This window comes from Pygocentrus nattereri, chromosome 20 (assembly GCF_015220715.1).
Source record: "Pygocentrus nattereri isolate fPygNat1 chromosome 20, fPygNat1.pri, whole genome shotgun sequence".
In the NCBI taxonomy this organism is placed as follows: domain Eukaryota; kingdom Metazoa; phylum Chordata; class Actinopteri; order Characiformes; family Serrasalmidae; genus Pygocentrus; species Pygocentrus nattereri.
Genome location: NC_051230.1, coordinates 22,451,407 through 22,478,489, shown reverse-complemented (window position 1 = coordinate 22,478,489; position 27,083 = coordinate 22,451,407). Strand labels below are relative to the sequence as shown.

At 39.9% G+C, this 27,083-nt stretch overlaps 1 protein-coding gene across 3 annotated transcripts; it reads left to right on the top strand.

Moving 5' to 3' along the window:
- The first annotated feature begins 1,034 nt into the window (after positions 1-1,034).
- Positions 1,035-27,083, top strand: zfr (zinc finger RNA binding protein). 3 transcript variants are annotated; one of them, XM_017716070.2, is made up of 20 exons: positions 1,035-1,137; positions 1,558-1,639; positions 6,294-6,576; positions 9,019-9,163; positions 9,419-9,643; positions 10,027-10,265; positions 10,564-10,764; positions 11,446-11,755; positions 12,723-12,916; positions 13,012-13,131; positions 13,509-13,654; positions 13,767-13,890; positions 14,439-14,641; positions 15,367-15,517; positions 16,762-16,903; positions 20,324-20,421; positions 21,306-21,401; positions 21,864-21,975; positions 23,697-23,794; positions 24,603-27,083. In XM_017716070.2, exons 1-20 carry the CDS (start codon positions 1,068-1,070, stop codon positions 24,783-24,785), a joined length of 3,222 nt encoding a protein of 1,073 aa, XP_017571559.1. In that variant the 5' UTR covers positions 1,035-1,067; the 3' UTR covers positions 24,786-27,083. The 3 variants fall into 3 exon arrangements, 2 of the variants coding, with proteins under 2 accessions (XP_017571559.1, XP_017571558.1); XM_017716069.2 differs by having other exon boundaries at positions 13,767-13,932; XR_005129213.1 differs by lacking the exons at positions 20,324-20,421; positions 23,697-23,794; positions 24,603-27,083 and having other exon boundaries at positions 13,767-13,932; positions 21,864-21,885.

The window sequence follows — 27,083 nt, the reverse complement described above, 5'->3', positions numbered from 1 at the left end:
TTTCGTGACGTCACAAAAACAGGGAGCTCTAAACGGGCTGTTTTTGCAGCTCAGTTTCTATATATGAGAATGAAAGGACTGGGGAGTGAATTGTCATTTTTTTGTTTTACTCTATCAGTGTTTACATACCAGATCAAAGTCTTTATTTCCCAAATGTGAGGAAAATTCTGTTTTCCATGATGTGGCTCTTTAACACAAAATAGACTTTCTGAGCATTCAGCGAGGGGCCGTTACCTGAACTGGGAGTAAGTATGAGTATAAGTAACGACAGAAAATTGGATATTGCCCCAGGGCCTCAGCTCAGACATTACAAGGTCACAGGGACCTCACGTCTCACTGTTGGTACTGGCATCCTATGTCTGATGCGCTGGAACTATGGTCATGCAGAGCGACCATGCAAGGGAGCTGTTGGGAAGCATGGCGTTCACAGTTACATTTATTGTAAATACGTTATTGCTTAAGGCCGTGTATACGTGTTGATTGTGTTATTCTATTTGGGATGTGTGGTAGTTAGTACAGTGTTAGTGCTTACCATTAGGTGAAAGTGTCTTGGCCAGTTGGACAGCGTTTCTGTTTCCTGTTCTTTGCTGATGCCAGTATATTTATATCTAGGGTTAGGGTTAGAGTTATGTCTTATGCATATATATATATATATATATATATATATATATATTCTGCAATTTCCCCTTGGGATCAATAAAGGAATCTGAATATAAAGAACATGATGTGTCTTACAAAACCTGAACTAATATTAATGTTGGATGTGGTGTCCTGTCCACAGCAGAGCTGCCCATCTGAGAAGGTCCAATGTGGCTGCAGGTTTTCACTCCAGTAAAGCAGCTGCTCACATGACCTGTGAAGGTTGTGACCAGGTTTAAACCGCCCCGTTGCGAATAAGACGGGAGATCCGTCCAGGTCTACGACGGTTAAATTGACAATTTACTCAATTTACGGCACGATTCGCATCACTTTGTAAAACTACTGTTCCCAGCAGTCACTCCTTGCGTTGCGCGTGCGTAGACCGAGCGACTTCCTGCTCCGCCGTTCTGATATAAATACCGCTGGTAATGAGTCAGAGTTCGTCAGAGAAGAGGAACCCAATGATTCCCATATGTCCAGTGGTCTCCTTCACCTATGGTGAGCGAAATTAAATAAAATCAAACATACCTGAGTTCTATGCCGGCCTAGGCGGCTTGGTTGCGGGTGTGACTGAGTAATGGGTACAGTGGGGTGTGTAAATGCTCGGTGCGAGTTCATTATTTACATGGAGCGAAGCCCGAGGCTAATGCGGGGTTTTCATGGTTGCTTGTTAGCCCGCTAGCGAGCTAGCCTTCGTTAGCCGAACGCTCAGCCTCGGTGAATCTGGCGAAGTTCCCCATTTGCCTGCCTCTTACTCGAATTTTCCCGTTGTACCTTAAATAATACAGTAATTACTGATGTAGCCTCAGGCGCCGAAGTGTAACTGCTGCACCATTTAAGGTGGAGTGTGAAAATTCGAGCTAGAAGCTGGCGAGTAGGACTGCACCTTAAGCCTCGTGTGAATCTGTCTCTTTGCAGTGCCCAGCCGGCTAGGTGAAGATGCCAAAATGGCTACCGGCAACTACTTTGGATTTACCCACGGTGCTGCTGCGCAGTACAGGTAAGGGCTTTTGTGGTGATGTTATTTTCTCTGTTTGGATCCCTTCAGTGCAGCGATGCTTTCGGTGTTGGCCGTTGCGAGTGGTGCGATTTACGATATCCCGGTTGCCATTGTTCAGCAGTGGGGGAGGGGGCGCTTTCCAATGAGCAGGACGTCTATGTAGGGACGTCAAATGAAACTAGCTAACCAAGTTAGCCGGTTCACTATAAAAACACACGCGATATTTTCTTCAAATGGTGATTATCGCTTTTCCTGATAGCAGTTGCCCCGGCGACGTTACGGCCGTTACAGTGCTCGGCCTCTCGGGGCGGTGAAGGAAACGTCGTGTTTCGGAATCACAAATGATCTGCAGCGTTGTTTTCTTGTTTACGGAAACATGAGCTGTTTTCTCGAGCTCTGGTCACTGTTCATAAATCATTTGGCGGAAGGGGCACCGACTCTGGCTTTAACCGTGTGTAACTAGATGCCTAGATTTCTGGTGTTTGGGTTCGCCGAGGTTTATCGGGACTAGGCCTGAAGTAAACGCATTGCTGCACTGCTGGACACGGGAGTGTGTCTGCGGTCAGCTGTCATCGCGAAGCCCGTCCTGCACCCCGTAGCCTTAGCGAACCTAGCTGCTTTTCTTTTTCATCCACACGCTAAACAACACTGTGGCAGATGGTGGTTTATTGAAGTAGGAAGGGAAATCGTTACCGACAGGGAGTAGGCGACCGGCTCCCCATACCCCAAACACGAGCACGATATTCTCGCTTTGAGAGATTCTGAGTGGCAGGATCCCGGTGGGCAGACTGTCAAGGACTCTCTGAATGTCACGCAGTCTGTTACCACACTCAAGCAAATCGGCAGCTACTTTTTCCCTTTTAGCGTCCTGCTCAGGGCTACAGAATGGGCCTGTCCGTTGTCTGATTGGAGCGGAGCTCGTGCCTCACTGAAAAGTGTTCACTACAATAGAAAAATGTGAAATGCAGTGCACACATGACATTACTTTTCAACAGGGATGTGCAGAATGTGCACCAAAACAAAACCTCTGTTACACTGTTTTCATGTTGCTTGACCTCCTTACTGAAAAACGGCACAAAAGGATTTGCGTTTTAAAAATGAAATGCCAGATTTGGGTCAGAATTGAATACAATTCACTTTGAAATGTAATGAATGCACAGCTGTATTGCTTTACACTTTGCAGTAGTTTAAACAGTTTTTCTTGATTTGAAATGCAATCGTAATGGTGAAAACGGTGAAATTCTGTGTACATAACATTACTTTTCCATAGGTGACATAAGTGCCATATGAAAAGCAAAGCCTCTACAACAGCATTTTGTCGCTTAAAATGCAATTTAAATGCAGTCAAAACAGTTAAAATCAATGCACACACGAGATTACTGTTTAAATGCAATGTACAGAAAATGTGCCATAATGAAAAAATAAATTCCTTGTGTTGATTTGACATGATGTGATGTACTGTAGAGTGAGTGGAAAACTGTAGCCAGGCCTTCATTACATTTTCACAGTGGACTGTATTCACTGCTGACGTGAATTCAGCATTTTGTTTTTAAAATGTAAATTTTCCTGTGCTCCTCTGTAAAGGTGCTGATGTGAAAATTATATAATATAAGGTTTATGTTATTATATTCAAAATTTTATTTAAAAAATCTGAATTAATTCACTAGTATTTTAAAGATGTTTGTTGTTTACAGCCAAAAGTCGCTAGTCTTTTTGTTTTGCTGGTTGCTAGACAACATTGAATTCCTTTGAAATAGTAGGTTGCCTTAATTTGCTAGATCTTAATTGGCATGTTGTAATATTTGCATTCATACAGTTGCTTGTATTTGTTGGTGTTTGCTTGCATTAATTTTTATCTTGCTGAGATATTTAAGAAAATATTTAGCAAAAATGTACATTGAATGTGGGCTGCTGTCCCCTATTGGTTGCAAAAATGATTGTTTCTGAATCTGGCAGTCATTCCATTGAGGTAACCATTTTGACAATAAAGTCAACTAAAAATCATTACATGGTAAATATGGACAGTAAGAGGAAGCCTGTGTTGGACAGATTTCTTTTTATTGTCTGTAATTGCCACAAACCTAAATCTGTAAATGTACTGTCCTTGGTAAGTATGATCTATTCCTATTTCAGTATAAATGATATGAACGATGCAGGGTGACACTTGGCAGCAGTAATGACTTTTTTTTTTTTTTTTAAAGTGAATGTTACCCTTTACCTGTCCCTCCCTGATGCAGGTGAATTGCTTGTTGACATTTAAATAGCCACTGTTATTATTTTACATGCATGTTTCAACTGACACTTCTCAAATGCTGGGTGACTTGGTTCACCTTTTCACAAAAAGAACAAGTCGGTTATTTATAACCTGGTCTGTTTGTGGTTAAATTAAATAGCAAACATTAAGGCTTAATGTCCATGAGATGATTGCAGTGCAAAAATATATGTGTATATATGTGTGTGTGTGTGTGTGTGTGTGTGTGTGTGTGTGTGTGTGTATGTATGTATGTATGTATGTATATATGTGTGTGTGTATATATATATATATATATATATATATATATATATATATATATATATATATATATATATATATATATATATATATATATATATATATAAAACTATTAAGCTAAGAAACATAGTTCCTTTAGTGTACGTTGTTGTTGCCAAGCAACCATGCACCATTGCGTGCAAAGAACGTTAGGTCGCACATCACTGTATGTTGTGGACGTTTCATGGCATTTGTAACTTGTTGTATAATAATGAACATATGATAACGCAGCACTGTTAATGCAAATCTCTGCTTTACTACCGCAAGTCTCAGTAATTAATCCTGCAGTTGATTAGATCTTATTCCTTTTAAAAATCAGGTGCTTCTGTTTAAAGCTTTGAGCAAACTAACTGACCTCTGAGGTTTCAGTTGAAGGTTATTTGAAGGATGGCTATGTTCGTGTAGGCTGATGGTCCTTACATGCATTCACGTTTGGAAACTGTCATGACCGTTTGAAGGCATTTCATACCTGAGACATGAAGTGATGTGTTCACGTTTAAATGATGTTTTTCCTGAGGAAAATTAATGATGAAGCGTCAGACATGTTGGTATTAGTGGAGAATTGCTGCAAAATCTACCAGCATCGAACAGGTGTCTAGATTAAACGTTCGGTTTGTCCGTTGTTTAGATTGAAATATCACAATTGTCCAATGATATTTATTGTACTTCAGGAAAGCAGAACTTCTTGGATGTTGCTGGGCTGCTGTACCTAAAATGACTGCATGTTATTCTCTCTTTTTTTTTAATTTTCTTAGTTTTGAATAGCTGTGTTTAACTCCATTCAAATAAATGATATTTGTAGTGGCAGTGCCGGTGGATTCTTGGTGATTATTAAAGCATCAGCATGTGCATGTTGTGTATAAAAATAACTGATAAAGGCGTGGGCCTATATTTTTCACACCTTGTGCATCCCTATAAATTACACAATCTCATTACACAGTCCAACTTACCAAACATGCAGCACACACACAGATTAGCGTTTCTAGCAAAAGCTTTAAAGATTTTTCTGCCCTATAATCTGCTCTTGTATAAGGTCTGATGTTAAAATGACTGTTTTAATATTTGATATTGTAGGTAGGAATGTTCCAGTCTGATCTGAAAGTTCAGTGTTGAAGTGCTGATGCCGACAGATCAGTCGGTTTATGCGAACTGTATAAGGCTGATCCAGTTCCTCTACTTTGTTAAAGCTGTTTAAATGCGTTGCAGTCTTTGGTTTGACTGTTGTTGTGGAAACATAACCAGACCTTTTTCATGACTTTCGGTAGTGAGGCAAAATTCAGGAGTTCAGCAGTTAACATGCACTTATCAATGTGGAACTGTTTTAAAGCTGCAAATTAAATCAAGGGAGCAGCCATGTGTAACACCTGCATTATTTTGAATGTGGTTAAGCTGGCCTTTCATCAAAATTGTCAAAATGCATGTAAACTTGTTTTGTACTTGGACAAGTTTGAAACTTGTCAGTTCAGTGTCGCACTATTCATGCAGCCAGTACTGCAGCGTTATTAGTAATAGATGTATCTAGTAATAGATCATTTCTAGCTGAAATTGGATGTTTTACTAGCATTAGTGAGATAAGGGGTAAAAATAGCTCCAGGTAGGACATTTTTGATAACCTTTCGTGTTCTTGTCTTCATAGTTCATTAAGGCTGCACTGTTACTTGTTAATGATCATTAGGATGATTTAGTTAATTAGATTCTTCTTTTCATTTTTACAAGCAGGGGCTTCTGTTTTAAGTAACTGACCCCTCATGCTCCCTTTGAGGGATCTGTGAAGCATAACTAAGTTCATGTAGGCAGAGGAAGGTTGTACAGCTTGAGTCTGCACTGAAATGTACACTGACTACTAATTAAAACTGTCAGTCACAGTTTGAATGTTCATGTGCAGTTGATCCAGTTTCATGTTTGTTTTTGTTTTTTTAAATCCATGTAAAGGCCTAGGTTTTGAATAACACAGGTTTTGAAATGACTATATAGAGTTGGCTCCAAAATGCAGAGGTCATTGGTCAGTGATCCTTCTCAGTGCGTTCTCAGTATAACATTTTGTGTTCAAAGTCTTTAAAGAAATGTTACTTGATGAATACTTGCTTTCCTTCATCTTTGCAGTCAGCAGCCGGCCGCTGGGGTAGCCTACACCCACCCCACTACAGTGGCCAGCTACACTGTACATCAAGCACCAGTGGCAGCTCATACAGTGGCTGCAGCCTTTGCCCCCACAGCTGCCACCGTTGCCGTAGCCAGGCCGGCCCCCGTTGCCGTGGCAGCAGCTGCTACCGCTGCTGCTTATGGAGGGTACCAGCCTGCTCACGCTGCCACCGACTACGGGTATGCCCAACGCCAGCCGGAAGTGCCCCCACCTCCTCCCCCTGTTACCTCCCAGAACTATCAGGTAAAGCAGTTTCTGTGGTGTGATAATGTGAAGATTTGGGATGCTATGGTTGTTATTAATAGGGATGGATGGTTTTTACCCTTTTTTTTTTTTTTTTTTTTTTTTTTTTTTCGGGTTTAAATATTTGCATTTTTAAGGTTTAACATCCATTTAGCTTAAGATGTTATCTTTACATGATAGGATTCATTTAGTTATATTTGTCTTGGATATAGGTATATATGCTTTAATACACACTCACCAAAGGTTCATTGTTGTGGGTCTTGCACAATATTAACTAGGGCTGCAACAAACGACTATTTTGGTAGTCAAATAATTGACTATTCGTTTCTTATTATTTCTTAATTCTTATTAATTAATTCTTATTATAAATCACTCATTTACCAATTAACTAATATATATATATATATATATATATATATATATATATATATATATATATATATATATATATATATATATATATATAGCGATCAGTTTGTAATTTAGCTCGAGCTTGTTTTTTGGATTTGCCAACAAACAATGAAGACAATAAAGATCAATACCTTATTTAAAAATTCACTGTTTTAAATGATACTTTCTTAAACTGCTACTCTGCAACAGTACTGAACGCAGCCCAGCAGCGATGTTGATTGCCTCCAAATAGCAGGACCATTGATGGGCCTGGCTGAATCCAACATGGCATGTGTGGGCGATATAGGAGCAACATCTCCAGCCATAATTGGCAGGTTCAAATTTGGCAAGCAGTGGCAAACATGAACAGTTAAATTTGAGCACTCTTTGTGTAAACATTGCATTTCAATTGTAACCCTTTGTCCAGTTGCCCTGTATGTTTGCGTAGAACTACCTCCTGAAAATGTTTGCGAGTGATGACAAACTTTAGCGGAAAACTCGAGGCAAACAGAAAACTGTTTGGAAATGCTCTCCAGTGTTCCCTAATTTAAACGCACCTGTGGCCCCAACGTTGCAGCACTGCCGTGTTTAAAAGTGCAAACGTTTATTTGGCAAGTGAACAGGGTTGCTGTGAAGAAGTTATTTGCTTCAGCGTTCGAGCTTCATTAGCAATACCAGAGAACAGCATTTCAAAATAGAAAATGTTACAGCTCAGCTTATAACATGAGTTAGGGAAAGCTTTTAACATTAGCCAACTAACTCGCTAGCACAACTGTCTCACCTAGAAAAGTGTTCACCCAGTGAGCCGACATGTTTCCTCTTCAGATGCTCCAGCATGGAGGATGTGCTCCTATGCCAGGTCAAGGTCAGCTATGCAAATAGTGCAACGGACAACCTTTTTTTTCAGAGTTTAACGTGAAATGCTCCCACATTTTTTGTTCTTGATGCTGATGTCGCCTATTTAACTCTCCAGTTAGTAAATTAGCTGCCGACTAATTTGATTGTCATTTTTCATCGACCACGTCGAGTGATCATTCGACTCCTAATATTAACAGGAGGGGAAAAAAATTAAAAAACCTTTTTATCTGGGCAGTGAGCATTTATTTGCTGAGAAATAAGCTAATATTAAATTGGACCCAAATAACTGTACAGTACTGTGATTTTACTTAAAGTGGCATGATCTCAGCTATTTTTTTCCTTTATTATACACCTGTTAAGAATGGGTGAGCTTGATAGTTAGGAAGCGTATCCAGATACGTCTGGCCATATGATGTATGCATGTCCTTTGACTGATATTTAATAGCATTTTTTTTTTTTTTTTTTTTTTTTTTTATTTATTGCATTATACTGCAAAATATTTAGGCAATGCTGGACTACTGTGCTAAAATACCTGCAGTTTATTTGTTTTACTGTATTTGCGATCCTTTAAAACATATATATGCATTTCTCTCTAATGCTAATCCATGTTAATTTATATAAATGTTTCTGTACTTGTATCGGCAGATGTGTGCATGGGAAAATCTCACAGATCAGCATTGGTCCAGAATGTTCATACCAGTCCATCTCTAAAATTGACCAGTTTAATATTTATTTTTACCATTCAGACGACACGTGAATTGTTCATTTATTCAAATTTAAACAAAGGAATGCTTCAGATATTCATATCAGAATAACCACACCCATTCCTAGTTATTAGCTTGCTCATCACAAATGATTTTTGACATCTCTCCCTCCTAACTTGGATTTATCTCAAGCAATTTCCAGTGAGGCATTCTCGAAATGCCTGTTCTTTTCATGTTCTGGTCTCCAGATGTGACTTTAAAATGGCTTTCTCTGAACCGGCAGCCAAAAGGTTGATGTGGAAATATCTTACGTTTGCTGTCTCTGAAAAACCCAACCGTGGAAATATAGTTAAATCTTGGAGGCATCTGGAGAATTCTCAGATGCCAGTTTGAATATGAATTACAGCTAATCTCTGCCCTGGACCTGACAGTGATTTATTGCCATCTTCTGTAGACTTTTCTCTAACTAGATTCCCTGTTCCTGTTGCAGGATTCCTATTCTTACGTTCGGTCTTCAGCTCCGGCTGTAGCTTATGATAGTAAACAATACTATCAGCAGCCCACAGCTACAGCAGCAGTAGCTGCAGCAGCTGCTCAACCCCAGCCCAGCGTTGCAGAGTCCTACTATCAAACAGGTAATGCAGTTGTCGATGTCCACATGTTAATGTTATTATTTTATTTATTTTTATCCAGTGTTTAGTCTAATTACATAGCAATTTACTTTTTGTGTTTGAAAGAATTGGCCTCACTTGATTCATTGTTGCTGTGAGCCATTTTGTAACAAGCAGGCATTAATTCATTCTCAAATTACATTGATGTGAGGCTCAGTCTATCATGTAACCTGAGTGGAAGGTTGATGAGATTGCTCCATTGTCTCTTGCTTCTGTCAGCGCCCAAGACTGGATACAGCCAGGGCGCCACCCCATACACACAGACCCAACAAACGCGTCAGGTTACAGCTATAAAGCCAGCCACTCCGAGCCCGGCCACTTCCACCTTCTCCATCTACCCCGTGTCCTCGGCTGTGCAGCCGGTGGCTGCAGCAGCTGCAGCCTCTGTGGTCCCATCATACTCCCAGAGTCCCACCTACAGCACCAATGCGGTCACATATTCTGGTAATAAGCCCAACATTTTCATTCTGGCTTGCAGTCTTTACTTGCCCAAGTTCATGGTCACCACAAAATTACAAGAGTCAAATGTAACTTGATGGTCATTGGCAAATGTTAACTATTTAGCAAAACTTGGCACCCTTATGTCCAGTCTTTTTTCTACTCCTTCTTCTTGGATGCTGAGTTGGATGCTGGCTGCAGGTTTTTGTATCAACCTGACATGAGGCCCTGATCAACTATTTTAAGACTGAGACCATTTAATTAAACCAATTCAGTCAGCTGTGCCCTTGCTTGGTTAGAATAAAAGTTGCAGCCATGCTGGCCTTTTGTGGATAAGATCAGACACCTCTGCCCTTTAGCATGTGTTTACTCATTGCTCTTGTTCTCAGGCACGTCCTATTCAGGCTATGAGGCAGCGGTGTACTCTGCTGCGTCTTCATACTACCAGCAACAGCAACAGCAGCAAAAGCAGGCTGTTGCAGCTGCTGCAGCCACTGCAGCCTGGACTGGCAGCACATTCACCAAGAAAACCCCCTTCCAGAACAAAACGTTGAAGCCCAAACAGCCCCCAAAACCACCACAAATACACTACTGTGATGTCTGCAAAATTAGCTGTGCTGGACCGCAGGTAAGTCTTGCCTTTTGTACTTGTTTGACAGCCCCCCCACCCCCACCCCTACTCAACCCCCAAAGGATTATGTTGTTCAATGTATTAGGATTCAGTACAGCACTGTGTTGGCTCTAAACAACAAGGTACAAAGACAATAGATGTAGAACAGGAATGCATTAGAAACACCACTCGATGAGAAATATAGGTGGTGACACAGATATAATTCATTGTGCTTGTACGCTGGATCATGGTTTACCTCAATTGAGGATAAGTCACAAATACATCTGTTTTCAGAAGCCTCTCTGTTCACTTGTAGACTTACAAAGAGCATCTGGAGGGTCAAAAGCACAAGAAGAAGGAGGCAGCATTGAAGGTTTCTCAGAGCAGCAGCAGCAGTAGCGGAGGCAGCAGCTCTGCCCGAGGCACGCAGAACCAACTGCGCTGTGAACTCTGTGATGTCGCCTGCACTGGGGCGGATGCCTACGCTGCCCACATCCGCGGAGCTAAACACCAGAAGGTGAATGACTCATTTGTCAGGGTGACTTAGACAGAGATTTATTTATCCTTGTGTTTTGATTTGTTTCTTTGTACATTTAAAAAAAAAAAAGTGTGTGTGTGTGTGGATAGATAGATAGATAGATAGATAGATAGATAGATAGATAGATAGATAGATAGATAGATAGATAGATAGATAGATAGATAGATAGATAGATAGATAGATAGATAAAATTAGTGCGATTTATTCGGATGACCATATTAAACATGTAGAACACGTGCACTCTGACCAATCACATTTACATTTGGCATGATACCAAAGATGGAGAGAGAGAGATTTATTTATTTATTTATTTATTTATTTTTTTTTTTTGGGAATATAACAATAACATCAGAGTCTTCAAAAGAGCTCAAACTGGGCCACAAACAAGAGTTATAACTTATGTGGATGCGCTTTTTCAGCTTCTGAATAAACACAACAGATGGACAGTAGCCAGTGCATCCTCCAGGATTTTTCACACACCTTCTGGCACCTATGAAATTAGGTGGAGAAAGCTTGCTTTTTTTTTTTTTTTTTTCTTGCTTTTCCAAAGTGGAAAGCATCCTGTACAAGATCAGAGTTCATTTCTGAAGTGCAAACAATTAAAAAAAAAAAATCCCATTGCATACAAGAAAATACAAATTTATGTCCCTCTTATGCTAGGTTGTAAAACTGCACACCAAGCTGGGGAAGCCCATCCCATCAACAGAGCCCAGTGTAGTGACACAAGCATCCACATCCACCACAGCAACTGCTAATAAGACTGCCAGTGCATCCCTCAACAGTTCCACCAGCAGCACTGCATCTACTCTGCCTGCCTCTTCCACCATCTCCAGCTCCTCCTATCTAAAACCAGTCGGGTTGGTCAGCAGTACCATGACCTCAGCCACGCAGGGTAAGAGCCCTGCCCCCAACGTTTCTGCCACCACAGCTGCTGTCAAAAAGGTCAACACACCCAAGATCAACTTTGTGGGTAGGTATCAGTCTTTGTTGCTTGCAGATTTTCTTTTTGTGAAATTTAACCTATAGCTACTTTTAACTAATCAACTTACTTAAGTTGACTTACTCTAGAAAATGTTTTAAAATCTGTGATATTTTGTGTGATGTGTTTTCACCTATTCTGTCATGAATTTGTACCTAGTAGGGCTGCACAATATTTTTGTTTAAAGGTTATTCATGCTATTGACCTTTTGCTATACTTGATTATTGAAGATTTGAGTATGCAAAGAAGGCCAAACCAATCCTAGTCATCATAAATGTTGAACAACTGTGGTCAAGGATGCTCATAGTCTTGTGTGGCCAGACATCATCTTGTATCAACATCTAGGGATAACCATGAGATTCTCTAAGTAAGCACGAGAAACAACTGAATGTTACATTTCTAAACCAATTCAACACTTTGTGAGGGTGGAGTTTGTAGGGGGCAATGGTGCATTCATCAGAATTGTACGACAGACAGCAATTTGGTTGTTAGCTCATGGACGTAATGGGGCAAAAATGTTTAGTTGTTTTGCTGGTTTTGTCTGCTACTACAGACATTAAAAGATACTGCCCCAGAGGGATACCCTTGTTTGAAGCACTTTTGCAAGTTGTCCCCAGACATATATTCTCTTTTAAGACATCATGTCTGGCTCACTGAAACAAGAGCAACCAGTGTTTTGATGATTGAGGTTATTAGTGTAACCCCCTAGACATCAATTTGCTTGTCAAAAATAATACAGGCCAAGCTTTACGTCACACCATTGATACAGAAGACTTTGGAAGATGTATTCCAATTGCAATATGTAGGAATATAATCACTGTACTAGTAGTTGGTCCATGTTGTGCAACTAGGTTGATCTGGGAGCCTGACCCTTACTGCTGAAAATCATAACATTGGTCAATTAGATGTTATGATATAGCCAAACCACCATCACACTAATATTTCTCGGCTGTTACAGGTGGAAACAAGTTGCAGACCACTGGTGTTAAGATGGATGACTCAAAGACCGAGGCAGCTAAACCTGCCCAGTCCTCATTGGTCACACCGTCACAGGAGGTTAAAAATGATGCCCCTGATTCACTGTCCCCACAGTCGGCTCTGGCAGCCCTGCAGAGTGATGTCCAGCCTGTCGGACATGATTATGTTGAAGAGGTAACTCAACTGCTGTCTCCAAACGAATCTGCACCTTTATCAGCAGTTGCCAGAACATATCATAATAAATATCATTAATAAAAATCTCTTTACAGGTTCGGAATGATGAAGGCAAAGTCATCCGGTTCCACTGCAAACTGTGTGAATGTAGTTTTAATGATCCCAATGCAAAGGAGATGCATTTAAAGGGAAGAAGACATCGTCTGCAGTATAAGGTTATTGGATGATCTTTTTATTACCAGATTTGGTTAGTTTCATCCTTACTCAGTATCCACACACATTGAAAATTCAGGCTGGGCAGAACAACATACATGTTTGAAATTTAAGGTGTAGTTTGACCAAAAGCCAGATGTACACTGTCAACTTGGGCTTCAGATTTGAGTCTGCTTTTTAATTCTACAGTTTAGTACAATCTGCCAACATCCTGAAAAGTGCTAAAAACGTGGGCAAGTTGCCACAAAGCTGGTGTTATGTTTTTTTAAAGTCTGAAACAAATTTCTAGGTCCAAGTCTGTCTCGCTTCAACACCACCCTTTATGACCATTTCCTGCTTTTCTGTTACCTAAAATGCTTAATGTCTTCCCTCAATGTAGAAAAAGGTGAACCCAGACCTCCAGGTGGAAGTGAAGCCTAGCATCAGAGCCCGAAAGATCCAAGAAGAGAAGATGAGGAAGCAGATGCAGAAAGAGGAGTACTGGAGACGAAGGGAAGAAGAGGAGCGCTGGAGAATGGAGATGAGGTGTGACTCTTGATCAAGTGTTTTTTTTTTTTTTGTTTGTTTTTTTTTTTAAATGGAGCTGTACGGAGACGCAGTGCCAGATGATTCAATGATGCGGTTCTTCTGTCTGTAGGCGCTATGAGGAGGACATGTACTGGCGACGAATGGAGGAAGAGCAGCACCATTGGGAGGACAGGCGCAGAATGCCCGATGGTGGATATCCACAGGGCCCACCTGGACCCCCCGGTCTCCTTGGGGTGAGGCCTGGAATGCCCATGCCACAGCCGCAAGGACCTGTGGTTAGTCTTTCAACAGACAGAAGCACTTTTATACAGTATTTAGAATGAGCTTAACAGATGTTGTAGTAATAATAAAATTTTATGCAAAAGTGCTTCACAATATTTAAATCAAAGTATAAATAGCAAAAAACTAAATTAATAGGGATACAATGATTTGATCATTTTTGTGCCAGTTTCAGGTTGTTTATATCCCAGTTGTCTACATTATTGCCTCACTTTATTTCATGAAATAATAAACAGTAATTTGGCTAATTGCCAATTTTGTGCCAAATGTTGCAGTATTTAGTGATAAAGTAATGAACAGGAAGCAGCTCTGCTTGTCCTCACTTGACTTGATCTAGTGTTTCAACTGTAAGTCAGCCCTTTTGGCCAAGCAACAGGTGGAGTAAACTTGTCTGTACATTAAAAGTAACGGCTGTGTTTCAGCATGCTCATGTGTACAAAACACAATACATGAAGTTCTTACTCTTCATGACTTGCTTGTCCTGACCTGCATTGTGTTCCAGCCCCCACGTCGCCCTGATTCTTCTGATGATCGTTATGTGATGACCAAACATGCAGCTATTTACCCCTCTGAAGACGAGCTCCAGGCCATCCAGAAGATCGTGTCAATCACCGAGCGTGCCCTCAAACTTGTGTCTGACATCATCACAGACCAAGACAAGGGCAAAGAAGAGGAAAAGGAGAAAAAAGAACCTCCCAAGGACAGGTAAGCAAAGACATTCTGTCTTCTCTCTTGCCCTGAGTGTTTTTTGTTTGTTTTGTTGGGTTTTATGCCTTGTTTCCCATTGCGAATCAGTGTATTTCAGTGCCCTGTTTAAGTGAACCATATGTAGTCTAAGGCTGTCGCAATTAGGTAAATGAAATTACTAGCTTTGTTATTTTGTTTTGCTAGTTTGACCCTTTGAACCATCTGCAGTTCCACCCTGAAACCCAACTGCTTGAGGACTCTATGCTGCTCTGCGACTATATATGTTATTTCAAAGTTCTAAAAAGCACTGCTTTTTAAAAGAAAATAAATAGATTGCAGCAGTGTAGGCTAATTGTGATTAACTGCACAAAAAAATACAGTTGTCAGTAATTGAATCCTAAAATGTAGTTACAGTGATTTAGCAGTGATTAGTTTGAATTTGCATAATGCACATTTTAAGTTCTGTTTCTCTTGCAGTATTAAGTGGAGTCTGGTGGACACATCCATTCATGAATGGGTTTTAATTTATTATTGGATTTTTTTTCTTTTCTTTTCTAATTTCCTATTTGTCCTTTGTTTATCCTATTTGTCCATTGTTCATACTGTGTGGTCCACTCAGACCCTGTTTTGTATGTTCCTCTGAGGCACTGGAGTAGTGTTTACTGTATACTTGAATATTGATGTTATGAGAAAGTTTCACTTGAGTCTATACTTGACTTTTGATTTGCTCTTCCACCGTCCAGAGCGCTGAAGGGTGTGATGAGGGTTGGCGTCCTGGCCAAAGGTCTGCTTCTGCGTGGAGACAAGAATGTCAACCTTGTTCTCCTGTGCTCTGAGAAGCCCAGCAAGAGTCTGCTGTCGCGCATTGTAGAACATCTCCCTAAACAGCTCACGGTATTGATCCTGTGTGAATTTGCTCTGGTGCATGCTTCTTTAGTGCTTCTGTTTGTTTTTGGCTTGGCCCACATCCAACCCAAAGGCTTTTAGTCCAGAACAGCCAACACCCTGTCATTCTGTTCCATTCTTCAAGTATTTGTTACAGCTTGATCTCACTTATCAGATTCTGTTTAATGGCATAATTGCCAGCTGTAGGTTTGAGATCATATGCACAAGGGTGTGTCACAACTAACAGATTACGGCCTGACTGATGAAACTTGTGGACATGCCAAGCTGAAGATGTCAAAATTTATTTAAAAAGTAGTTTATGAATGTGATTCAGTTCTCAAACTGGGCAAGGTGGTGGATTTGGTCAGTCCCTTTGATGTGTTTGTGGCGTTTTGCCTATTACTACAAGCACCATGCCACCTGGAGTATGTACAAAATACAATCCCGCCACCTTGTTCACTCACGTGTTAAAGGTTGTTAGCAGGAGTAGTACATTCAAAACTGAGAGAAAGGACCAGCACCTGTTGGAGTAATGCAAAATCATAGAGTACTAACACTACAATGCTTTCTGCAGAAGGTACTTTCACTGCAGAATATAAAAGGGCCCATATTGCAGAAAGCTGACTTTTTTTCTTTTCTTTTTTAAAATAAGTTTGGCATAGCATGCGACACATTTGCTAAAGGTTCAGAACGAACCATTTCTTCCCCGGTCTATACATTCCATATGTACACCAAGCTGTAAAATTTTGAATTTGTTGGTTCTGTGACATGACTCTCTTACCTATATCCACCCTTTCAGCCTGCAGCAGTTTAGCTCTGCCCATTCACGCTGAAGTTATAAGGAGTGTTTAGCAGAAACTCAACATTTGAAGTACTCTGATTTGGATTGGGGGAGATCTGTCTTACTAACTCTTAGGGTTTTTTTTGTGTGTGTGAGTTATTTGGTCAACATCAGTATTTGCACATCTTATTAGTTATCAAGTGTCCAGCTGTTCTCACAGTGGCTGTTGTGGTTGCACATTTCCAGCAAAGCAGGAGGACACACGATCAGTTGTCTGAAGAGAGAGCAGTTGATTTAAACATGTTGAGTCAGGACTGTCCTGCTTGATTGGAAAACCTACAGCCATGACAGCCTCTGTCAATAATTGAAACCACTGACTCTAAGCTAACTGATAGTTGTCTGGTAAAGTCATGTCTCAGTTTTCTAACTGGCTTTCATCTACAGCTGTTCTTCTAACCCATGTGTTTCTTAGCTGGTGACACCAGAGAAGTATGAGGTGAAAGGCTCTGTCCAAGAAGCTGCCATCATCCTGACTTCCTGTGCTGAGCCCAAGATGCAGGTGACAATCACTCTGACCTCGCCAGTCATCCGAGAGGAGAACCCCCGGGACGGAGGTTGGGAAAGACGCTCCCTTAACTCGACCACCTATCAAATTAATTTGACATGTTGATTTGACACCCTTAAGAGCCCATCTGCTGGCACCAAAGAGATGCTGAGTGATCTGAATAATATTGCATTATTTTCGAGCATCTTTTGAAACGGAGTGTCTTTTTGCTCCTTTTCCTGTGAAGAAGTAAAACAAATGTAATGTGAAGTATAAAACCTGGTATGTGCTTGAGCTTGGTCACAATACCATGAATGTAAAGAAACTCGAGTGCCTTCAAAAGCCTTCAATTTAAATTTAGTTATACTTTAGCTTATTTAAATTCTGGAAGCAATTTGCTTTTTCTTTTTTTGCAGTGTATTTCACTCATTTGATTATTTTAAGAGCTGAGCATACTAGTAAAAGCTGAACATGTCTGGAAGAGATATTTTGAAGGCAGTTATTACTTATGAAACAGGTTTACAGTTCAGTCAAATGTCACCTGTTTGTATGGTGTGGTCATTCTGATTTGTTGTAAGCATAGTGGCCTTTTGACAGGGCCGAGTTCGCCACAACCAGGTTTTATTTAGCCTGTTGCTGAACTAATTGCCAGCAGTGCTGCTCAGGGCCCTCTCTTTGTAACACCTCTTCAGTGCTCTTGAAGCTCTCCCCAAAACAAGCATGATAAGTGTTTTTGCATTGTGTCAGTCTAGTTAGTCTTGAGTAAGATTCATTTTTGTTTCCTGTGTCCCAGGGGATTCTTTACATGCTTATATTTAAATAACTAAGGGATTATATTTTTTAAAAAGACTAGGGATCATGTAAATAAACAAGCATTAAAATAGTGCTGCGGGAAATGAAGTAGGGAAACGGTGGGAAAGTATATAATGTCCCCACAGGAAACAAATGTTTTGTCTGGTGATGAGAAAATTCACCATTCTGAGGTCCCTTGTTCCAAAATGAAAGTGCTCCCCTGAGTGAATCAGTCCTCTGTGCGATGAATGATGTGATTGGTTTATAGCTTCAAATATTGTTACTAATACTCTCACTGTAGGAACCAAAATCTCTCTGAGGGTGGAATAATGGGCAAAATGTAAGGCAGTTTGGCTCCAAGTTAACTTGATAACCCTTCCTTGTCTTGATGTTTTTTGACAAAGGAGCGTTTAATTAGGCAAGAGCAGCCGAAATGATCTCAAACGTGGGCCGCAAGTCTTTGCTCTGATAGGTCACTGTTCCTGTTTGGATCCTTAGGGGAGTATCAGTAAGCTTTTGGGAGGAAGGCTTTGTTAGAGGAATCTTTGGTTGGACCTGGGTTTTTGGTTTTTTTTGTTTGTTTGTTTTTTTTTTTTTAACTTTACAGCCTTCGGTATACAATGACCTAAGGGGGTTTTCCCCAAACCCATTCATGACAGGTATGCATGCAGTGATGTCCTAACCCCTCTTGCTGGGAGCTTCATGTTTTCTTTCCAGCACGCATTCCTGCCTTCATGTATCCAAAGCTTTTTACACGTCCAGCCCAAAGCCTCCTTGCGTTCTGAATAACTCGTTTCCCATCTGAGGCTACGTCTACCAGCTCCGGAAGGATTTTTGACCAAGGTCCCCCTCCCAAACCCCCCCTCAAACACTTTGCCACACCTACCATTGCCATGCCACTGTAGTGCGTCACACAAAGCACTCATCTACAACAGACATTCTACATCATCTTTGGTGTGCCCCCTTTTTGTTCTGCACTAATGAATTATAAATACAAAGCCATAGCAGCCCCTTGTCATCTTACACTTACAGGGGAATTAAAACGATTTTTCAACATATCTGCATAATTCAATCATTGAGATGTAAACAAAGTCATCCAGAGTGGTTTGATGTGAAATGCATTCTAAAAAACTTAAACTGAAATGTTTTGTAGAGAAACTTACTGACACTAAATTCTTCACTCAGGTGGTGATAGGACCCCTATTGTGCCATGATCCCTGGTTTGTAACGCAAATATAGGCATTTTATTTACTATCCAAACTGACTGAAGTTTTTCTATGTAATGTTGATAATGGTAAGTGTTTAATCTGAAAAAAGCAGGGTCTGTTTTTTGCCTTATGTATGTCTCTGCTATTAATGAATTAAATATTTTAGGCCTAAACCTTCTTAAAGCCGTCATAGAACATTGTCCCAGGTGCAAATGCAGCACATTTGTAACAGTTTAATATAATTTGTGTGAGGTAAATTTTAGTGTTTTAAATTTAAACAGTTAAGATATCTGGTTCCTATCACCATCACTGTGAACAATTCTGCCTCAGTACATTTCCCTATAGTTTACACAAGGCCACTCTGAATTATTTTGTTTATTTTTAAACTTCATTTTTTGCAGACCTTTTGAAAACTGGTGGAATTCTCCTTTCAGAGGAATTAAAGTGTAGCTCTTTACTGGGGGAGTCTCTAAATTTCATAATTTCATTTTTCATAACAAATGAATCTGTAAGCTGGTACAGGTAGAGTAAGTGGGCCAAAGAATCGAACTAGCATCCAATGCTAAGATGATTGTCAAACTACATGGAGCAAACAATATCAAGACTTGACCATTTTAGGTGTGCAAGCTTTGAATTTAATATTTATACTCATGTATAATTATTTAGGGCCAATGTCGGCATTTACATTTAGAAATTGTAGATGTTGGCAGTTTCAGCTTCTGAAAGCCAGGAGTTTTAGAATAGTGTGATGCTGTGTGAATTACACCCTTTCTAATGCTCAGTGAAAATACCAAAACCAGTTGACACGTGCGTATTTATAGCAACACTGGTCAGTTGATTGATAGAATTTGATGCTAATTTGCTTCATTGAGCTCACAGCCAATTCAGAAGTTCAATTACAGTGCATTATTTCAGAAACGGCTGTAGTTGTGGAAAAATTATGAAATTATGAAATTTCTGTTGGGCCCCTGTAGACCCCGAAGTTGGTGAGAAACTGCTAACTCTCAGTACAGACACACCAGTACAGTGCTGATTTACTGAGTGCATTTCCAGTGGTTTGGTTTTAATTTTAATGCAGTAACCATTAAAAAAAAAAGTCACAGATAATATCACTTATTCAGAATGGCTTCCTCTGCTGTGAAGGTTCTGTAGCTAATGCAGTATTTTGGATTGATTTAAAATATCCTCAAAGCAATTGACAACTTTCTCCCTCATGATCATCCCCCTCATCCTATATTTACAAGTCTGTCAGCACTACACGTCAGTCTAATACCATGACTCTTCCTTCTAGTGTCAGTATAGCAAGTATATGCAAGTTGTTGGTTTACAAAACTGATAGAAGACTCAAGGTGGAAATGCAGTTGTATGAGGAGCTAAGAAAGTAATAGAGGGAACAACTTGGTATGTGTGGCAATGTGTTCTTGGCAGTCTCTCTGACCTGGTCAAACACCCATTCCTCACCACCATTTGACAATTCGATCCATTTTTAGATGTAACCTCGGGTATGGTGAAAGACCCAGCGGACGTCTTGGACAGGCAAAAATGCCTTGACGCTCTGGCTGCCCTACGCCACGCTAAGTGGTTCCAGGTTCGGAACATCATTTTTCTTTCTTCATGTAGCCTTATGAGATGCATTCTTTTCATTTGCTTATTTAATTTTAGTCTTAGTTTTTTTTGTTTTTTTTATTTGTTGGAATTTTTGATCCTCAATTAATTGTTTGGAGGCTAATGAGGAATACAAGGATGCTAACAGTAATATAATTAAATAACCAGGAATATAAAAAAATGAATCTGCTTTTTTATGTTTTCTATTCTTTTCTGGTCTTAAAACTCTTAAGCATCCTTGCATACATTATAATTTTCTTAAGAATATGTAAATAATGTGACATTTTATTTAAAAAAAATATATATATATACTATTCCATAAGGCTGCAGAATACCTTTGCATAAAAATGTCATCAATAAGAGCTTTCATGTTGACCGTTTGTTCTTTGTGATTGTTTTTGTTTATATTTATTTATTTTTCTTTAGAATAGGAATTGAGAGGAAAGGAATATCTGATTAGTTTACTGTGTGTGAAGTTGCTGTCTTGAACACACAGGCAAAGTAAAGCAGATTTCCTTGACTGCTTCAGTTCCTATGCTACTCTTTCAGACTGATCTTTTTGTAAATGAGAGCTTTAATTTTTTTTTTTGATTGAAGTATTTGGAAAGCTGAGGTCAGGGTTTACAAGATGACCAAGGAGACATTCTGAGTGCATCTTGCAAACTTTGAGCTCCTGTACTAACGATGAGGTAAAATACTGCTGGGAATGGCAGCTTATTCATAAGCACTGGCTAAAAAGTCTGTAAACTAAGTCGAAGCTTCCATTGTGAACAGTAGTGTTGCACCTCTTTCGGAGCCACCCCTTGTCGTTTGATGTGCAAATGTTTGTTCTGATCACTAACTAAACTTGGCTTTATTGCACTGAAGGCTAGAGCCAACGGACTCCAGTCTTGCGTGATTGTTATTCGTATCCTGCGTGACCTTTGTCAGCGAGTACCCACCTGGTCTGCCTTTCCAAGCTGGGTGAGTAAGATGACAGTGAGTTGACATTCTTTCAGGATTGTTAAGGTCACACTGTGTGTAAAGGCCTTATGTTTTTGCAGGAAGGTGTTTAGAAATTTTAAGCAGTATACATAACTTCACACAAAATGACATCTTAATTTGGAAAATGTATATAAAACGGAGTCATAATGTGCAGTAATGTAGCAAGAGATGACGATATACACTGAGAAATCAAACCGCTGATGCACATTCTGCTCACTCATACTGCTTTTGGATTAACTTTATGTATTCTGATTGTGCCACTGCCATAGTCACATACTGAGATTTTTGGAAATAAACTAGTTTGGATTGGACACTTGAAACATTTGTGTCCCTGTGCTGGACTTTGGGTACCCTAAAGGATTTGTGGCAGATCACTGCCTTAAAGGACTGTCTTTTAAAATGTATGGATGTTGCTCAGTAACAATGTATTCTCTATCAAAGGCTATGGAGCTGCTTGTGGAGAAGGCAATAAGCAGTGCCTCTGGACCAATGAGCCCTGGTGATGCATTGCGACGAGTCTTTGAATGTATTGCCTCTGGCATTCTGCTCCCTGGTAAGGCCGTAATCATAGACCAGCCAGTTTTGTAACAGTTACAACATCTGAAGGCTTAAGATAAAGAAAATTTGATAAAATATTAAGTTAACCTCTGACCACACATTAGGAGAAACTTAAACAAATTTGGGTGTATATTTTCATTTGTTAGATGACCTAACAAGTCTGTTACACTTCTGCAATCAACAAAGGTTAGCAGAAATGGAAATTTCCAGGGTGGCAAGTGCAGTCGTACTTCAGCACCTGTAGTTGATTATTTTAGCGTTTTTCTTGTGCTTGTCTTTTGGTATTTTAGATGAACTTGGATCTGAATTTTGACTTGGCTTTTCTGAAAATCGTGTACTTTTGTTCTAGTCCGTTTTTGTAAAGGTTTTGTACCGTCATGTTGTGAGACCCCCTTTTGATTTGATTTTGACAGATGGCCTTATGTTCTGCCCCGACATGTTCTGTTGCGTTTGTAATTCATAGTTCATTGTCATACAGTAGCAAAGCACCTGCCCCTTGAAGTGTGCAACCCTAAAAACAACTGTGATTTATGGCTTCCGTTTTCTTTAGATCAAAGACAATTTTTGGTTTGTGGCAGACGTAATAATAAGCCTTGGGTATGTTGTTGGAGAATCCAAACGTAGGTGCTCTCTTACCAGATCAAACAGTATTTTTGAAAGCAGAGGCTCCTTCCTGACCTCCTGCAGAAACCAAGCTTGCCTCTGACCGTTTTAGGCATTCATATTCGTAGCAGAGCTCTGATTCCTAGAGACATTCTTGGCCTCCTTTCAGTCAGAATTTTGATGACTTTTTTGTGTGTGTGTGTGTGTGTGTGTGTGTGTGTGTGTGTGTGTGTGTGTGTGTGTGTGTGTGTGTGTGTGTGTTTGTTTTTCTCCCCATTTGTAGATAACTCATCACAGTGTAATGCATTTTCATTGTACTGTGGAATGGATGAAATTGCTTTGTATTCGTTACCAGGCACATGGGCATCAGCAGTAATTCTTTTGAGGCCTCTGAAATCTCTGGTTTTGGACTCTAGTTATTGAAGTATTTAATTTAATATTTGCATCAATTTTGATGATGCAGACTGTAGTCAGTTTAGGAGAAGAACTAATTCGTGTTTTTGTTTCATGAAATTTCCATGTCTGCTCATTTTTGTTGATGGTAAAACTTTTGGAAGGGATGGTCCCACTTTTTCTTGATAGGCACCAGTAGAATATTTGTACATGTTGTAATTATTAATAAACTATCTAGTGAAACTCTGTCAACAGTCAATGTTAAGTATGGGATTAGTGCTGGGATTAGGTTTAGGACCAAAGTGAGGTTTTAGTTTTGGGTTGAGGATAAGGTTGGGGAAAATTTAAGGTAAGGTATTAAGATATTTTACTTAAGGTAGCTTAAATGCATGAATGCAGTAATAAAGTGTTAACAAAGGGGTCCTCGAGTGGTGCAACTGTCTGAGTGGTAGCCCTATTACCAGAATGTGAGCTTAAATCCCAGTGATTCCACAGCCGCCTGTGGCAGTGAGTACAAAAGGGTGCCCTTTGATGACTTTCCATGACTTTTGTAAGAGCTAGCTGTAATACTTTTTTTTTTTTTTTTTTTTTTTTTTTTGGACTTTTTCATTATACCACAAGCTTTACAGTAAACATTCCAGAGAGTGGGACCATGGCCTAATGGGCCAATGATGACTATACTTTAAATGAATGTTTGAAGCCTGTTGCTTTTTGATGCAGGTGGTCCAGGATTGATAGACCCATGTGAGAAAAATCCCACAGACACACTGGCTGCTATGGAGGAGCAGCAGAGAGAGGATATAACGTCAAGTGCTCAGGTAAACCTATGCCCAGCACATGCCCTCAGCTCAGCTGATTGCATCAGAGGTATGGAGACATTGTAAGAGGGATTTTTGGTAATTTGCGAAATGCAGAACAAGACGGTACAGTTTTACCACACAGTGAGGTCTGGGTTATTTCATTCCAGCACATCTAGGGCCTGACAGGTCACATCATTACACACTATGGTTAGAAAAAAAAAACCTGACAAAAACATCTGTGTAATGCATGCAGCCAAATCTATTGTGTTCCATAAATAGTTATTTTCTTCCTCCAAGTCACACCTTAAATTTAACTGCTTATAGTTTGTTGGTATCTACCATCTGAAATTTGAACTGCGCATTAACTCCCTCTTGTGTGAATCTTTTGCGGTCAGAATCTCTTGCAGAGAAATCTGCATGATAGATTTGGTTTGTGCTGACATGCAACCTAAGCCCTACAATAACCTAAGCTGTTGTGGGTTAGTTCATTAATATGAAACTGATTCAATGTGAAATATTCTTAGTTTGTTTTATATCCATTAAACAAAATGCAATTCCATTTATTAAGATAATTGGATTGTGTAAGTTGTTGAACTGAAGGTTTTAAGGTTAGTCCTCCATGAGGACCAAATCTATACTACAGGTTTTTGCTTGAATTGTGCATTTTAAATGGAAACCCATGATATGACCTGCATGACCCTATGCATGTAAAAACCAGTCTGCTCTACATAGTTCTGCAGCTTGACCTACCTCTAAAACTAGACTCAAGTCATCGGTTTGCATGTAGGGAGAACCAGTGTTGACATTCTGCTGTTTGTTTCTGCAGTTTGCCTTGAGGCTGCTGGCATTCCGTCAAATCCACAAGGTCCTGGGCATGGACCCCTTGCCTCAGTTGAACCCACGCTTCAACATGAGGAACAATCGCAAGAGGCGGCGCGACAACAGTGACGGGACGGATGGCTTCGAGGGCGAGGGGAAAAAGGACAAGAAGGATTACGATGGCTTCTAAACTTCTGCAAACTCCAGACTTGCCGTTGGACATTTCAATATTCTGTGTATTCCAGTGGTGCAAAATTAAATTCCTGTAGGTCTCTCTGCATGCCAGTAACTTCTCCAGAAATCTTTCAGTGGCTTGTAAAAAGCCATTCGCTGAGTGTCACTTTGGCTCTCAGCTTGTCTACTTGTGCCCTTAAAGGACCTACGAAGGCAGCTTGGGAAATGCTTAGCTGCATTTCCATCACATACCATGATTTGCTAAAGCATTTAGCACACGCAACATTCTGCTGACACAGAGAAAGAGCTGGTGATCAAATGTGGTCCAGTCATTCATGGTTTTTAAAGCTGGTATATGGCTTTCAGTCTTTGCGCGTGCTGATTGAATTAGCAAATCCTAGGATGTTTGTACCCTCTGGAAACACTAGCCTGCTAGTCTAGTGGCTGCTTACTTTTCCATACAAAGAAATGGACCTAAAAGCGCACATGTTAAAGCTAACGTAAATAAGTCAGAAATAATGAAGGTCCTGCTGCATTTGGAGCAATTTACACCATCACATTCAGGAAAATGATGAAACTACGTTAAATCTCAATCTGGTTTTTAATTTTCTTTCCCTAGTCTGCTAGCGTAGCATGCGCTAAGCTACTCATTTTGTTTTAGAGCAGAGTTTGGCAACATACTGAGCTAAAATATAACTGGCAGTTAGTTACAGACTGATGTGGCCGCTGTTTTTAATTGCTATGTAATATTTAAGACGAGGACTTTAAGCTTTGCAATGTAATGTGCTCTAGGTTTTGGGCTTTTTTTCCCTCTTTTGTAATTATTTGTTTTGAATAGAGACATTCCTCATAACCACAAAACCTAAGCTAAAATGTGACCCAGTTGTACGTTTGTCGTGTTGTGATGAATGTGACAACGTTGACTGAACATTTGAAGCCTACAAGCATGTGTTCCGTAGTGCTAATACATCCTGGGGGGGTGGCTGTTAGCTTTTAGCTGTTCGTGAAGCACATCCTTGGCTAATCAGCAAGAAAAATGTATCCCGAACCTTCTCTTAATATGAGTAACGCAAAGTCATGCGACGCTGAGCTTGTTCAAAGGCTGGACTGCAAGTGTGTTTTTTCTAATTTTCACAGGCTTGTGTTGCATTTCTAAAGACACTGATCCCTGAGAGCAGACTTGGGTCATATTACTTATGAGCTGCACCTTCTCAGAGTTCTGAAGTTGTCATTCTGTAGTCGGCTTTATGCCCATATTAGGAAATGAGAGTCTAAGCAGGTTTTTCTGAGAAAAATAAATGCTGCTATCGCACCCTTTGGTAAAATGATCCAAACTTGATGTTTTGTCACAGGGAACTCTTTCTTCTAGACATCCGCAGATTCCCTGAATTACGAGCTTGTTAAGGCGCTGAAATACTTATATTGCTATACAAAACTAACCACTGCACACTGACTTGACTAGCAACCTCACCAAAATACCCCATGCAAACCAGCACGTTTTAGGGGGTTGGTGAGGTGGATGTACACAGGACAAAACATCAGGTTTGGAACATTTTTTGTTGTTGACCACAGGGCAAGTTTCAAAAAAGCACCTGTCATTTTTCTCAAAGAAAATCTGCTTGGACCCAGAGGTCCTTATATGGGCATGATGCACAGTTTGAGGTCTGGTCTTTTCATATGTTGAACCAAACTATCAGAATAGGTCAAAGCGTTGCAATGAAGACCATAGCAATTTGCATAAGGCCGTGATCTGCTTTTTTTTTTTTTTTTTTTTTTTTTTTATTAAATAAATTAGATTTGCAAAGGAAATGGTTCACCCTGAAGGCACTGTTGGTTTCTAAAAAGAGAGCCGTGTAGTTGTTGACCCAAGTCTGCTTAAGCTTTTTGTGTTCATAGTGTTGTAATCCTGAATCCCTAAATGTATCTGTGTATATATACATATGATCATATGTAGCTACGTGTAGGCTATGTGATCTCTAATATATGACCATTAAAAAGCCAATATCTAATCTTGCAATAGGTCTTCAAAAAAAAAAGTTTGTATAATTTTATGAAAGCATGGCTGTGTTTTAAGTTCTGTTATTGTTTTATAGATTTCTGTTCCATCAGTTTATAGATGAGCAACCGCTTGCCGTTTTCCTTGGTTTAACAATTCCTAGTTTGTTGAAAATCTATTGAAGTAAAAAAAAAATGGAGGGAAGTGTTATGTCGGTGTTGTAATTGCAGATGTAGATCTATCCTTTCAGTTGCCTGTCATTCGCTGTCACGGTACTACTGCATAACAATAGACATAATAAAGACCTTTACAGAATCA

What these genes read in the sequence shown, in the direction of transcription:
- zfr (XM_017716069.2), top strand. Translation starts at nt 1,068, where the DNA reads ATGAGTCAGAGTTCGTCAGAGAAGAGGAACCCAATGATTCCCATATGT. An exon ending in AAAGAACCTCCCAAGGACAG is followed by an intron (nt 14,642 to 15,366) that starts GTAAGCAAAGAC and finishes TCCACCGTCCAG; the next exon opens with AGCGCTGAAGGGTGTGATGA. An exon ending in ATCTCCCTAAACAGCTCACG is followed by an intron (nt 15,518 to 16,761) that starts GTATTGATCCTG and finishes TGTGTTTCTTAG; the next exon opens with CTGGTGACACCAGAGAAGTA.